The sequence below is a fragment of the Antrostomus carolinensis genome, unplaced genomic scaffold, assembly GCF_000700745.2.
Source record: "Antrostomus carolinensis isolate BGI_N321 unplaced genomic scaffold, ASM70074v2 scaffold53741, whole genome shotgun sequence".
NCBI classification, from domain to species: Eukaryota; Metazoa; Chordata; class Aves; order Caprimulgiformes; family Caprimulgidae; genus Antrostomus; species Antrostomus carolinensis.
In genome coordinates, this window is record NW_010293207.1 from 1 (window position 1) to 14,124 (window position 14,124).

At 49.3% G+C, this 14,124-nt stretch overlaps 1 protein-coding gene across 1 annotated transcript; it reads left to right on the forward strand.

The window, feature by feature from the left end:
* The first annotated feature begins 293 nt into the window (after positions 1 to 293).
* On the forward strand, positions 294 to 10,983 carry MFNG (MFNG O-fucosylpeptide 3-beta-N-acetylglucosaminyltransferase). Its single transcript, XM_010177174.1, has 8 exons — positions 294 to 641; positions 6,457 to 6,505; positions 6,983 to 7,085; positions 7,178 to 7,331; positions 7,803 to 7,888; positions 9,258 to 9,423; positions 9,975 to 10,060; positions 10,917 to 10,983. The coding sequence occupies exons 1-8, from the start codon at positions 294 to 296 to the stop codon at positions 10,981 to 10,983; spliced, it is 1,059 nt and encodes a 352-aa protein (XP_010175476.1).
* The last annotated feature ends 3,141 nt before the right edge of the window (positions 10,984 to 14,124 follow it).

A 14,124-nucleotide genomic window follows, 5' to 3' on the forward strand; every position in this document is an offset into this window, starting at 1 on the left:
CAGTCGCCTCGGAGTATTTTCCCATCACATATCCCTGTCTTGCTGGGTCATCGAGCCTTCTTAGTCTGTGAAAATTCCCCCTGCTTCATCAGTATCTTCCAGGGTTGCTGGCTCTTTGACTTTCCAGTCTTTACCCACCCTATTCCTTGGCCATATTCTATTCAGACCTCACTCTCGGCTTCTCCTGCCCCTTCAGAGGCTTTGAGAAGAGTGGACGGCTTCACATGGAGGTACGGGAAGGGGTTGTCCTTCTTCAGTAGGATACTGGCTGCTGTGGGACTGCTTTGTGAGCCATGGGCCGTTGGCTCATCCGTGGTCTGTCTGGAGCTGCAGTCTTCCTTGTCAGTGTGGCTCTCCTCTCCATGCGGCACCGCGGGGCACAGGACAAAGCTCAATACCCAGGGCTCAGGGAGGGGATGTGGGAGAAGCCGAAGCAACAGAGCAAAGGGAGCCTAGAAGACGCCATGGGAGGTGATGGCAGGGGGCAGAAGGACCTGCAAGTCCATCCTCCGGAGGGATACAGGATTGAGGGAAGCCTGACCCTTGGGGACATTTTCATAGCTGTGAAGACAACCAAGAGATTTCACCAGAGCAGGATGGAGCTGCTTTTGGACACATGGATATCTCGAGCAAGAGAGCAGGTACGTGTGTGGATTTGGGCTAGAGAGGGGATGTTTGATAACGGCACAGGGATGGGGTGTCGATGGGGGTGGATAAAGGCCAAAGGAAGGGGAGGCTGGGCACTGCGCTTCCACTCAATACTTTGCCTCATTTTCCCTAATTCTCGCCTCTGTTCACGTGGAAAAAGGGGATACTACCCAACAAAATGTTCCTCTGGTAGCTGGTTCATGGGAAAGACTGGCAGAGGGATGCAGAGCTTGTGTGGGCCCTTCCCATGCCTTAGTTAGGCACCCTAACCTAAGCCTGACTTTCAGCTTGAGGTGGAGGGGATTTAATTTCCCTTTTTTATCCAGTAACATAGGGACTGCAGACTGCCTGGGCCACACCAGACTGAGAGCACAGGCTGTCCTGGGTCTGTATGAAATGGTGGTTTTCTACCTCCTAATGCCATGAACCCATGAAATGCTTGGTTTTGAGCTGAGTGTCTCATCAGGATGCCTGCACTGTGCCCGGGCTCTCATGGCCCTGGGATGGTGTGGTGCAGCAGGCAGGGGAGTGAGGCTGCAGCATGTGGGTGCAGGAGGGTGCAGGGTTTGCAGCCCTGTTCACTCCCCAGCACATCAGCACAAGCCATGCCTTGCTTTCTTGGGCACATCCCCTCATGTGCACAGTCTTGAAGTGATGTGGGTCTATACTTGACTTTTAAAATATTATTTTTTAACTGGGGGTCTGATGTTGTCACCCTTTGCTAAAGCAGACTTTGGAGTTTCCTTCCTGTTAGAGGAACTGATGTGGGGCACCACGTTGGTGGTGCTGTGCAGACTGGCTTACTGGTGGGCGGAAATACTCCTGGGTACTTCTCTCCCTCCCTCGCAGAGCTGCTCCTCAAGAAAGAAGTAATCCTGTTGCTCCCCTCAAAGGTTGTTTTTTGTTTTTTTTTCCTCTGCCCATGTGTGATGGGTGCCTAGAAGACAAATTCAGGCCTTAGCGAGGGAGGGGGACGGGGGTGGAGGTATTGGGTAGGAGAGTGCTTGAAGCAATGCAGGGTTTTCTGGGTAAGGGTGGTTTTCCACTTCATGGTGCTGCAACTGTCTGGTCTGCTGCGGTCGTCACAGGAAGTCATGTCCTATTTTGAGAACACTTCCTCTCCTGTCTGTGTGTCCCTCTCAGCATCTAAGATACTCTGCTTCCTCCTCCAAATGCACTTCTCCTCTTGGCCTGACCTCAGCCCAGCAGCTCTTCAGAGAAACCAAACCCAACCGCATGGCTGCACTGGCATTAAGATATTGTGACAGGGGCTTTTGGAGTGGGTTTTTGAGGAGCAGCTCTCCTTTCCCTTCTCCTGTGTTTGACAAATAGGCACTTGGCCATTCTGCTGATGACAGGAACTAGATACCAGCTCCCCCGATTCATTTAACCCTCCCTGGCAGGCAAATGATGTCCAAACCTGGGAAGAGGTGTTGAATTTTCCATGCTGCTTCCAGTCTCTAGGGAAGCTTCCCAGACTGAGCAGGAGAATAAGAAGGAAGGGTAGAGTGGGAGCGTCAATCATTTTTAAACAGTGTTTTTTCATTGTTAGCAATTTTTGTTACAAACTCAGTGGTTTCCTCTCCCCACTCCTCAATTTTCCATGTTTTTCTTCTGCTTTTTTTACTACATCACCTTGAAGGCAGAGGAGTGAGGGTGGGGAGGGATGTAAAAAGAAGGACATTAAAGTCAAAAGCCTTTTTTTTTTTTTTTTTAATATTTTGGAGGTAGGGGAAAGGGTTAGTTTTCAAAACTGACAATGTAGAAACCTCACTTAGCCCCCCCTAAAAAAGAGCTTTTAATTTGCAAAGGACATTTAATTGTTGTGGGGCCAGGGTTAAGGCACCAGACCTCCTATTATTAAGTCTTTGTGAAGAGGCTTTAAGAGCCAGTCTCAGAGACATCCAGGTCTCAGGAGCCCTGATGTGCAGAGACTGCCTCCTCCTAGGGCTGACCCACCATCTTGCTGTCTCACTTGCCTTCACTCATGGCTGGAGACTGATTCAGTGGGTCCTTCTCTGCAGGTAGCCAGCAGGCAAATTTTAGCAGCTGGCCATGCTGCTGATGCCAGCCTGGTTTCAGAGCTGATTACCTGCATGGTGGCTTCCCAGAGGAAGCAACCCAGACCTCACAGGTCAGGCTTAGGTGACTGTAACAGGAGGCAGGAACAGCTGTGGCTTTTATGGCTAGGACAGACTGTACAGGAGCCAAATTAAAAGTCCTCTATGTTGCACTCTGTTGGGGTAGGCAATAAGAGAGAGAGACATTTTCCCTGGAACTGCACTGTTTAAACAGAAGGGAAGATATGCAGCTGGTGGGAGATGGGGAAGGGGAAGTGCGAGGTGGCACTCTTTGCTGGACCACACTCTGCCTCTTGAGAACTGGTCCATGACAAATTTTCCACTTGAGTTTGATGTGGAACTCATTTCAGTGATGATTATTTAGGCTGGACAACACCTTGGAGGGGCTTACATTCTTGACCCCAGTAGTTTTGATGGAAATATGTCAAGAGAAGCGTGGCTAGCAGGTCGAGGGAGGTGATTCTCCCTCTGTACTCTGCTCTCATAAGGCCCCACCTGGAGGGCTGTGTCCAGTTCTGGAGCCCTCATCACAAGAGAGACCTGGAACAGTTAGAACGAGTCCAGAGGAGGCCACGAGGATGATCAGTGGGCTGGAGCACCTCTCCTATGAGGACAGACTGAGAGAGTTGGGGTTGTTCAGTCTGGAGAAGAGAAGGCTCCAGGGAGATCTTCTAGCGGCCTTCCAGTACTTGAAGGGGCCCACAAGAAAGCTGGGGAGGGACTTTACATAAGGGCAGTTAATGCCAGAACAAGGGGAAATGGGTTTAAGCTGAAAGAGGGGAGGTTTAGATTAGATATTAGGAAGAAGTTCTTCACTGTGAGGGTGGTCAGACACTGGAACAGGTTGCCCAGAGAAGCTGTGGATGCCCCCTCCCTGGAAGTGTTCAAGGCCAGGTGATTCTATGATTCTATGATTCTATGATTCTATGATTCTATGATTCTATGATTCTATGATTCTATGATTCTATGATTCTATGATTCTATGATTCTATGATTCTATGATTCTATGATTCTATGATTCTATGATTCTATGATTCTATGATTCTATGATTCTATGATTCTAGGTCTAGGTTTCTGGTATGAAATAGCATTTTGTTTGGTAATGTAAACTACCTTCCCTCCTTTCAGAAACCCAGACATCCAACCAAATGAAATGAAACCTTTGAATGACCCATCCTGAACAGGCTTTCACATTTTCGGTGTTGTGAACACATTGTAGATTTTGAATGTGTTCTCTGGGCAGGATACAACAATAACCCTGCAGAAGTGTTTGCATTTTGGAGGCTGTTTCTTCCCAGAGAAGGGATACCCTGGGAGATGAACGTGGTGGCCCTGGATTGTCAGATTCCACATCTTTATTCCCTTTTCCTAGTTTTCCATGCTAGGCTACTTTCCCAGTTTGGGGTGAGGAGATTTATTGGTTTTGCTCTCAAAGTCTAGTGTTACCCATTGTTTGGGTTCTTATATTCATGGAGAGCCACCAGGCAAACTCGTTTGACACCAGTGGCTCCATATCACTGCTTGCACTGCCATTCAGCAGACATTCTTTCCCATCCAGGCATCTTATCCACTCCAGAATGAAGGGATGCTTTCCATGCTGCATCACTCCTCAGGCCTGGATTGGCTGCCCTGCAGTAGTGTTGACAGCCGTCCTGGCCCAGTTTCAGTGTGCTGAGGCACTGCAATGGGAGATCCTCCATGGCCCCATAGATGGTCTGGTGGAGAACAGGAGGGTGGATATGGTGGGGAGGCTGCTTCTGTCTACCCCATTTGCCTGCAGGGACATAAGTGACACCAGATGTTCCTCTGCTTGCACATGCCCAGCAGGGAGAGTAGGCCTGGCATGGCCAGACAGACCTTCTAACTCTCTTCCAGACTCCATTAATATGGACAACAGCAGTTGGTGTCTCCTTGAGAAAGACCTGTGTAACTGGGCCAAGTGGCCTCCAGGCAGGTTTTTAGCTGGGGCCCTTCTCTCTCTCTCCCATCACAGCCATCGTGTGTGGCTTTGCTGAGAGACACATGGTGGTGGTCATACAGGTGCCAGCAGTAGCTGCTGTTCCAGGTTGCCCACTCTCAGGGATGTGAAGAATGGAGAGATGAGGATGCAGGCAGCTGCCTGTGCTATTGTGATCTCCTTCAGGACAGAGCCAGGGCACATACTCCAGCATCTGTGGAGTACTGTAGCCAGGTATGCCATGGAGATCAGAGTTTGGGAGAGCCAGAGAAATCAGATTTGCCTAGTCCTCACACTCATAGCCCCTTTTTCCATTTGTTTTGGACAGTCTGGTGTTCCCTGTGATGGCAATGTTCTTTCATCCTTGGGTTCCCACAGAAACATGTTGTGTGTCTGCAAATAAACATTTCCCGCCTTGTGTCAAGAGGAAAGTAGGAACATTGGAATATTTCCACAAGTAGAAAATCTGGGAAAAGATGCAGACTCCTGTTTTGAGTCAGTCAGATATGATGTTTATTAGACACATGATTTCTAGTTGGTTTTATATCTGTAAGCAAGTAATTTCCAGCAACAACATTTCTGTTGGTTTTTTTTTTTTTAATGTCAGAAAGTTTCAACTGTTTCAGAATTTTTCTTAAGATGAAATATTTGTCATAGTGGAAATTTCTGGCTCTGACACGCTGGTGAGGGGAATCCCGTGCCACTGACAATCCCTGCCTTGCCTGAAGGTTGTGATATGGTCCCCTGACCCAGAGTGACTCTTTTACCTGAGACTGAGCTAATTGTTTCTTGTCCCATGATCACCTTGAAAGTGATTTTAACCAAGAGACTTTACCAGTGGGGTGGGGTGGGGTAGGAATGTATGCATGCTGCAGCTCAGCTGTTGGAAGGCAACTTGCCAGGTCACTGTAGCATGTACATTTGAGGTCATGAAACCATCCTGCTGTCTCTGCTTCAGCCAGGTGGTCTCTGGGAGTCCTTCATTGCCTTCTTTTCATGCGCAGAACATTTCTCTTGCCATGTCCTCCTGATGACGTCTTATCTCCCAAATGCTGGGTGGATGTAGAGACTCTCATCTCCTGGTCAGAGCCTTTGGGAGCAATGACGGCTCTTGGAGCTGTTGTCTGCCTGCCTTGTCCCCTTTGTCCTTGCCCAGGTGCTGTGTTTAACCAGCCTGTGTGCAGCTGGTGGAGAGACTGTTTACGGCTCGTGACTCCTTTTTGATTTCATGAAAGCTCATTTTCTGCCTGAGGAAAGCTTTTCTGCACCAGCCCTGATCCCCGCCTGGTCCTGAAGAGGGGGAGATTTGCCATATAATGGCAGCAAGGGGGATTAGAGAAGCCTGGGGGTGGAGGAAGAGGAGGAGGGTGGAAGTGGCAGGGGGCTGTGCACATTTAACACACAAACAGATGTTCTTCTTTTAACCCAAGCATCATTCAACCACAGTGCTTTCATTTTTCTACCACTGAAACTCAAACCACGGCTCCCTCACCCCCCCACTCAGTGTCGTGGGTCCCCTTCTTGCTGTTCCCAGGGTGGCGGGATGAGGGGGGAGAATGAAGCCAGACAAGTGCTGGTGATGGTGCCATGCAGGAAGGGGGGCCATGGCCATCTCTCTGCTCAACTGCTGCCTGGGAGAGGGGCACAGCAGCAGAGGATGGAGTAAAGTGACCATGGTGAGCGTGTCCAGCTGCATGGAGAAAGGGGTGGGTGACCAAGAGCAGCACCAGCTCCAGCCCTGAGAGTAACCTCCTTTCCTCATTTCCCCAGACCTACGTCTTCACCGATGAAGAAGATGATGCCCTGAAAAAGAGAATGGGTAACAACCTGTCCTATAACACCACCTCTCCCCTGCCTTCAGCCCCCGAACTGCCATGGCCTTGGGAGGGGGTCAAACACGAAGACTGGTTCTCATGCACCAGCACTGCCTCTTGAAGCACACCCCTTGCCATGTCCCATGGGAGGACCCCAAGCTGCAGTGGTGATGATTTGGTTTAGTTGGCTTACCCCAGGGCATGCAGCCACCTGGAGGCAGGGTGCCATCTGCCTTAAAGCATCCATGGGTGGAATCAGCCCATGAGAGAGCCCTTCAGCCCTCCCACCCTGGCTGGTGGTAGGCAGGTGTCCTAGTCTTGGCCAAGATGCTTGGCTTTCTCCAAGTTTCATCTCCTGGTGGGCTTGGATGCCTGTTCAGGGGGTTGGCTGTGCACAAACTCCTTCTCTCCTGCCCAGAGGTCCTCCCCATGACCATGCAAAGTGGGACAGCCCCAAGCTACAGCTTTCTCTCTCCCAGCAGGTGACCATGCAGTCTTCACCAACTGCTCTGCTGAGCACAGCCACCTGGCCCTCTCCTGCAAGATGGCTGCTGAATTCAACTCCTTCCTGGCCAGTGGCCGGAGGTGAGGCAGGGCTGCTGTGGAGGGACCTCTTAGAGCAAGAGGCACCCTCCTTACCACAAACCTCTTGTGTCTTTGTTCCTGTCTCCTCCTAGCTGGTTTTGCCATTTGGATGATGACAACTACCTGAACCCTCAAGCCCTTCTGAAGCTCTTGTCCTCCTACTCTGTGACGTGGGACGTTTACCTGGGCAAACCCAGCCTGAACCGACCCATCCGTGCCTCCGAAACGCTGCCAAACAACCAGACGGTACAGCCCATGGTGGTGGCATGAGGGCCAATGGGTTGTTTTTAGTGCTCTGATTCACTGGCTGTAGATGTACCCCAAGGAGAAACAGGTCTAAAGAGCAAGAGGCAACAGCTGAGAACTCACCAGTCTTGTCTGAATGTGGTTGTAGGTATTGACCCAACTGGATCTACCTACAGGAAGAGTCCCATGTTGCTGCTGCACCTTTGGGTACCTGTCTGCCAGGAGATAAGCCTGCCTTGGGCAGCCCACCAGCTGCTGCTAGCAGGAAACTTGGCTGCTCCAAATATCAGGAGGTCAAAATCCATGTTGTACTGCTGGCAAGTCCTTCTTCTGGGCAGCAGTCAGGGGCCTGGGTTGACAACAGGGCTGTGTTTATCCTGGTGTCAAAGCTGGGTTTCCAGCATTCCCACCTCAGGGAGTACGGTATTGTCTGAGCCTCTGCTATTGCTTTTCTCTGCTGTTTCTCTCCAGAAATCTGTGCACTTCTGGTTTGCCACGGGAGGGGCTGGGTTCTGCATCAGCCGCAAGCTGGCAAGCAAGATGGTGCCGTGGGCCAGGTGAGCTGTGCAGCTGGTGAGTATGGGAGCCTTTGGGGATGAGGATCACAGCTGCACATTCATTCCTGGCAGTGTCACATCTGGATTTGTGTATGTGGTGCTTGCAAGGATGTTTGCAAGGGTGTAGAGTGCCACATGCTACACATCTGCAAGCACGTGGGACTGGAGGAAGGATGTAGTGGGTGGGTCTGCCACCTGATTAAAAAGAGGCAAGAGCAGGCATGTCAGCAAACATGATCATAGGGTGACATACTCCCCTCTCCTCACCTCCTTTCAGCTCTTGGTTGGTTACTCACCCACACTCCTTCCCATCCCTTCCAGCTTCCTCTGACTCTTTTCTTAAATGCTTTCCCTGTTTGTCTATCTCCTCTCCCCTTAATTTGCCTCTTTCCAACCTCCTGTACTTCCCTCCTGAGCTAATTTCCCACTCCCCCACCTCAAAACCTCTTCAGTTTGTTGCAGTGGCCACTGTCATTTCCTCAGCTTGTTGCATAGAGAACAGAGATAGGTCCTGGGGTCTTGTGGTAGCCCTGCCTACAGGAAGATGATGTTTTCCAGGATGCCCTGGGTTATATCATATGCTATACGCACACACACCAATAGGCAGTGGCTGTGCCAGCCTTAACCAGATCTGTGAATACCCAAAAAATCAGATCCAGGCCACACCAGGTGGCTGATTTAGCTGAAGCCCATTATATGTATTTTATTGTAGACCCAGACAGAAGGATGCTCTATGATCTAGCATATAATGAAAGTGGCATGGGTAGATATCACCTAACCTGGCATAAAGTCTGGCACTACTGTGTTAAAATGCTTAAACCACGTTTGAACTTGCTGAGGGGTGTTCTAGTAGGGAGTGCTTCATGCTGTGGGGCTGCTTCCACGTACAGGAGCCTTAAAATTGGGTTTAGCCTGTTATCAAAAGATGGCTAATTGTACATTACAATGGAGCCACGGATGGCTTATTCAAGCTACATGAGGCTGTCCTGTTTCTTCTTCCACCTGGTCCTAGCCATATGGTCCCACTGTTTCTCCTGTGCTGGCTTGTCTGACCCCTCAGGGTCTCAGTGCAGCTCACCAGACAGGTAGAAAGGTGAGTCGGCAAAGTCTGCCAGCTCTCTGCATCAGCTCACCAAGGAGCTAGATACATATCAGGGACAGCACCCAACAATTGGTGGGACAGCATGGCTGAGAGTGGTCAAAGAGCAAAAACATTCCCAAATCTTTGCAGGCAGAACTCAGAGATTTCTTGCCTAGTTCCAGGATTTACTCTGGTTTTCAGTCAAGTCCTTCATTTATCTCCCACCCAAATGGATGCCTGTACCCCTCCTCCCCTTTTCCTGACCCATGCAGCCCTACTCTCTTCCAGTGGCAGGAACTTCCTGAGCACTTCAGAGCTCATCCGCCTGCCAGACGACTGCACCGTGGGTTATATCATTGAGTGCAAAGTCGGTGGGCAGCTGCTGCCCAATGCGCTCTTCCACTCCCATCTGGAGAACTTGCAGCTCATCCCTCCCTCGCAGCTCACACAGCAGGTGAGGAGGGGAAATGGAGCAAGAGGGAGATGTGTGAGGAAGGAGAAGTGGAGGGGAGCTTACAGGCACGTTGCTCTGTTGGTGGCACTGGCATGGACTGAATCAATTGTCTGCTCTTTTGAGGAGGCTTTCCTGACAAATGCCTCTTTGAAATAAGGAGCAGATGTTGCCTGCAGCACGGATGCTAGTCACAGTGCCCCTGGGGTCAGTGGTGGGGAGAACATGTATGGGGAGTGATGGGAGGATTAAGGGCATCCCTGCGGGAACATGGCACAAGGACAAGCAGAAATGGTAATTGACTGGGGAAGGGGCTTTGACATGGCACCATGTCTGCATTGTGTGGGGACATAACAAGGGGTGTAGGTGGCTTGGAGAAGCAAAGGACTAGTATGGTGGAACATCATTGGAAGGAAGATGGGAGAGACGTGGAAGGCAGAGGCCAAGCCAGCAGAGAGGGAAGCAAAATGGGAGCTTCTGTCACCCAAAGCCAGTTCCGTGTTCCTGAACTCACCTCATCCTCCCTGCTCCTTTCTCACCACCCTTCTTTGCAGGTCACCCTCAGCTATGGTGTCTTTGAGAATAAGCTGAATGTTATTGAACTCAGCGGCCCCTTCTCACCCCAAGAGGATCCCTCAAGGTATGGGGCATGAGAGCTCTGGGTGTTGCTGCAGTGTGAGCCCTTAGACAATAGGGTGGGAGGGGGAGGCACCCAAATGGGGTGCAGGAGGCCTAGAGTGAGGGACAGAAACCTTGCAGTCACGTGGTGTACTGAGTGAGGGGCACACCAACATTCAGCTGTTGGTGAACGCTTACAGGTTGTGCAAACCTTTTTGGATGAGTGGGAAGAGAAGGCGTATCAAAACATTTTATGTGGACAATTCCTGAGCCAAAAGTATTGCAATTTATTTCACATTTTGAAATTGAACAAGCTAACCTTTTACCTCTGGGACAGGAGCAGAAATGTTCTTTTAAACTCAGGAAAGGAAATTCTGCTTGCTTTTTCGTTTTTTGTTTTGCTGAGAAAACTGAAGGGAAAAAAGAAAAAGGTTCACATCAGGCTGACTACAAACAAAAGTGTTCTTTGATTTACCTTCTCTGCTTTGAGTGAACAAACCTAAAGTTGTTATTTGCAGAGCATGGGTAGGAAGCTCCTGGCTGGAGATAGCAGGGGTGGGAAGCAGCTAGGTGATGAAAAGAGCATCAACAGAACCATGTAGCAGGGGCTGGCGCTGTGCCATCTCCCTGCCTGTGATCAGGGTGAGCCATGGGCATGGGCTACATGGGCCAGAGCTGGATTCCAGTGTTGGAGGGAGGCTTGTGTGTTTAGCTTTGCTGAGAAAAGACATCTGGAGTTGAACAACCAGTTCTAGAGCTCTGTAGTGCAGGGTGGGCACCTCATGTGGGATGGGACATAAGGGAGAGGTCTTGCATTCTCCAGCTGTGCCCTAGGGAGAAAACTGTCACCTAACCTTTCTTTGCTCTGTCCCCAGCAGGTTTCGATCACTCCACTGCCATCTCTATCCTGACACCTCCTGGTGCCTGCAGGCTGTTGGCTGGTGACACCCCACACCTTGTGCATGCAGGATGTGGGACACTGAAGAAGCTCGGGGCTCCCAATTTCCCTTTTTCTGTGACGATCTTGGGGCTGTATGATGGCTTTTTTGGTCTTCACAGAATACCAGTGGCACAGGACAAGAGACAAGACATGTCCCAAAGATGGCTAACATGAGCTGGACACATGGATGCATGCAAGGGATGGGAGCAATATGCCTTCCTGAGCAGATCAAGGACTGGGCGGTGACTGCTGGGCATCTGGGTGGAGGTGGGGACCTGCTGCTGCTCCTTGCTGTGGCTTCATCTTGCTGGACTAGAAAGACCCTGGGTATGGGTGCCCAACTGAGGATGTTTGATAGCATGTTGTGGCTCCAGCCTCTCTGAGCAGGCCCTCTTCCTCCGTATCTGCCTTTGCTTTCCCCACCACCCGCTCTTCACAGCCACAGTCCCTTGGCTGAATCTCTGCTTAGTCAAGGTCTACAGAAATGGAAAATGTGACCATTTCTGTGCTGAATGAGTGCTGGAAAAGCGTAGTCTTTGCCAGGCACAGGGAAGATGGGCAGGATGCGCAAAGAATCAGGAATCCCCCTTTCTGCTGAGGCAAAGGAGAGGGTATGGAGTGGGGGAGCCAGGAGGAGACAAACTGAGATGAGGATGGTTCCTGCAATGAACACTGAAGGCTTGATCATGTATGGCCTTGCATTATTCCTCTCTTTTTAGCTTCTTGATATAGGGTCAGGATAATCTCTTGCTCTAATTACCAACCTGTCGTCTGAGATTAGACTCCAACTCCTACCTGTGAGACAGGAGACATAAAGGATTAAGACTGGCTGACAGAGAGGAGAAAGGAAGAGATGGAGAAGGAGTGCTCAGGAGCGGATTAGAGGTTACAGCTTTATAATCTTCTCTGTGCCCTGACCAAAAAAATTAAGTCATGAAGGAGTGGAAACAGCAAGGCAAAGAGCTTTTTATCTCTGCGTTTCTTTCCTCCCGATGCTAAGAGCTGCTTTCTGCCTTCCTGCTGTCCCCCGCGGAGCGCAATGTGGGGAAGGAACAGGCCCAAATAGGTTATGAGCTTTCTGTCATGTTTGTGGAGAGTCCTTTTCTCAGTACAGAGCCTGGCATGAAAGCTGGGCAATTCTGCTTGCTGAGGAATGAACTTTGGCACCGTTTTGTCCTTGTACACATGGTTAAACAGCTGGGGGAGAGGATTGCAGGGAAAGCTGGAATGCAAAGAGACTCTTTTAAATGGCAGGTGGTGCCACAAACAGGTATTTCTCTTTAAAGAGCCTTTCAAAACACACTGCTGGGATCTGTGAAAGATTCCTGTAATCTCCAGATGAAAGAACAAATGCCCTTTCTCCGAGGAGCTGCCCAGCTTTGATGCTGCTGATGTGACTAAGCCTGCTGCTGGTGGGCTGGAAGAGCCAAGGGTAACTAACACAGTGCATCTACCGTTCTGAAAACTGGCCACCCTGTCACCTCCCACCCCTCCAAGCTCCAACATCTCCTGCACAGCAGACACGAGGTTTAAAGGAAAGGCATCAGAATGACCTTCTGCCTCTGTAAAGGGGGATCTAGAAATGAATGAGCACTTTCATTTCTGAAGAAGCAGAAAGCAGGAGCTTGTAGAGCTGTTTATTTTTACCAACTTTTAACCAGCTTGTGAAGCAATAGAGAGCCCTGCTTTCTTCCCTCGCACAACATGCCTTTGAACTGGAAATTCATCTTGAGCAGGGACAGGGACTAGCTGATGCCAGTGACCATTCCTTGAGTCATGCAAAGCACTTGGCTCACACAGCCACGCGAACCTAGAAACCATGCACCTCAAAACAGAGACACCCAGCTATTGGAAGACAGATGCAGCATAAAGAAGTCCTGCCCCACAGGGCAAATGTTTTGGTTTGAACTTAGCCAGAAGATGAAAAATGCTTCTGTGAGAAGAAATGAGAGTCTTCAAGAGAACCTACACTACCCAGATATCTTATTTTTTCCCCGTTCAAAGTCTCAGCTGTGTTGTTTATCAGGTCTTTGAGCTAAAAAGCCAGTCCTATCTGTAGATGTCCTGGTGACAATCAAAGCAAAATGCAATTCATGTGCCCGGAGAAGGAACTGATAGAGCGGACTCCCTTCTCTGGGGAAAAGCAAGGCAGAGAAACTGGAAACTCACTTTGGATCCTGGCCTCAGCTGGTCTGAGTTGGCCTGGTGCCTTTTTCATGGCTGAAGATCAGATGTTAAATGGGTTGAGTCCTTGAGTGGCTGCATGGGGACTGGTTTAAGACTGGGCTTCACTGCTGGAGCAGTTAAGTGCTGCTTCTGTGGAAAATGTCTTGTCTCATAAGGAAACTGAGAACAGATGAGAAGATGTCTGGGGCAGAGCATCTCTTGGGCTGGAGAGACAAATAACAGAAAAGTCTTGTTATGCCTGTGACGACAATGCACTGGAAAGAAAATAGCTTCTTGGAGTTGACAAAAGAAACCAGGTTTTCTCTAAGAACAGAGAGACAGCTTAAGGGGACATTCACCACATGAAATCTGATCAGCATTAAAACCTGAGTTAAAATTAGTTTCAGGAATGGTTCCTGTCCCTGGGGCTTGTTGTCAGATGTTGTGGTTTTACAGGCTCATTTTCCTAGTTTATTAAAATGTTTAGCTGCTTGGGAAAATAAGAAACAATCTCACATGAAACTTATCAGAGGACTGTCTTTTTTATTCTCCTTCATGATTTTCTGATGTAACTGTTAAAACTTTTGGAAAGGTTCCACTGGGTCTATTGAATTTTTTTTTCTCTTTTTTAAATATATCTTTCTCTCCTCTCTTTCACACTTCTTTTTCTCAGTGCAAGGGAAAAAAACCTATCCCAAGAATAAAAAGGGATGGAGATGTGGTCTTTTTATTTTACTGGGAAAAATGGAGTCAAAGTCAAAGGTGTTGGCATGACCCTGCTGTTGTGCAACATTGGGTGTAGTTCATGGTTTCAAGTAGAGAGACCTTTGCCTGCCCAACACCATAGCAACCAATCCTATTAATGATGTTTAAGCTGTATACTGAAGAGTCAGAAAAAGGAGAAGGAGGGGAAAAAAAGCAGTTACAGTATTTGAAATGTAAAGTATTAAGTGAGGCTTTCATGTTAACAATATCCTTTC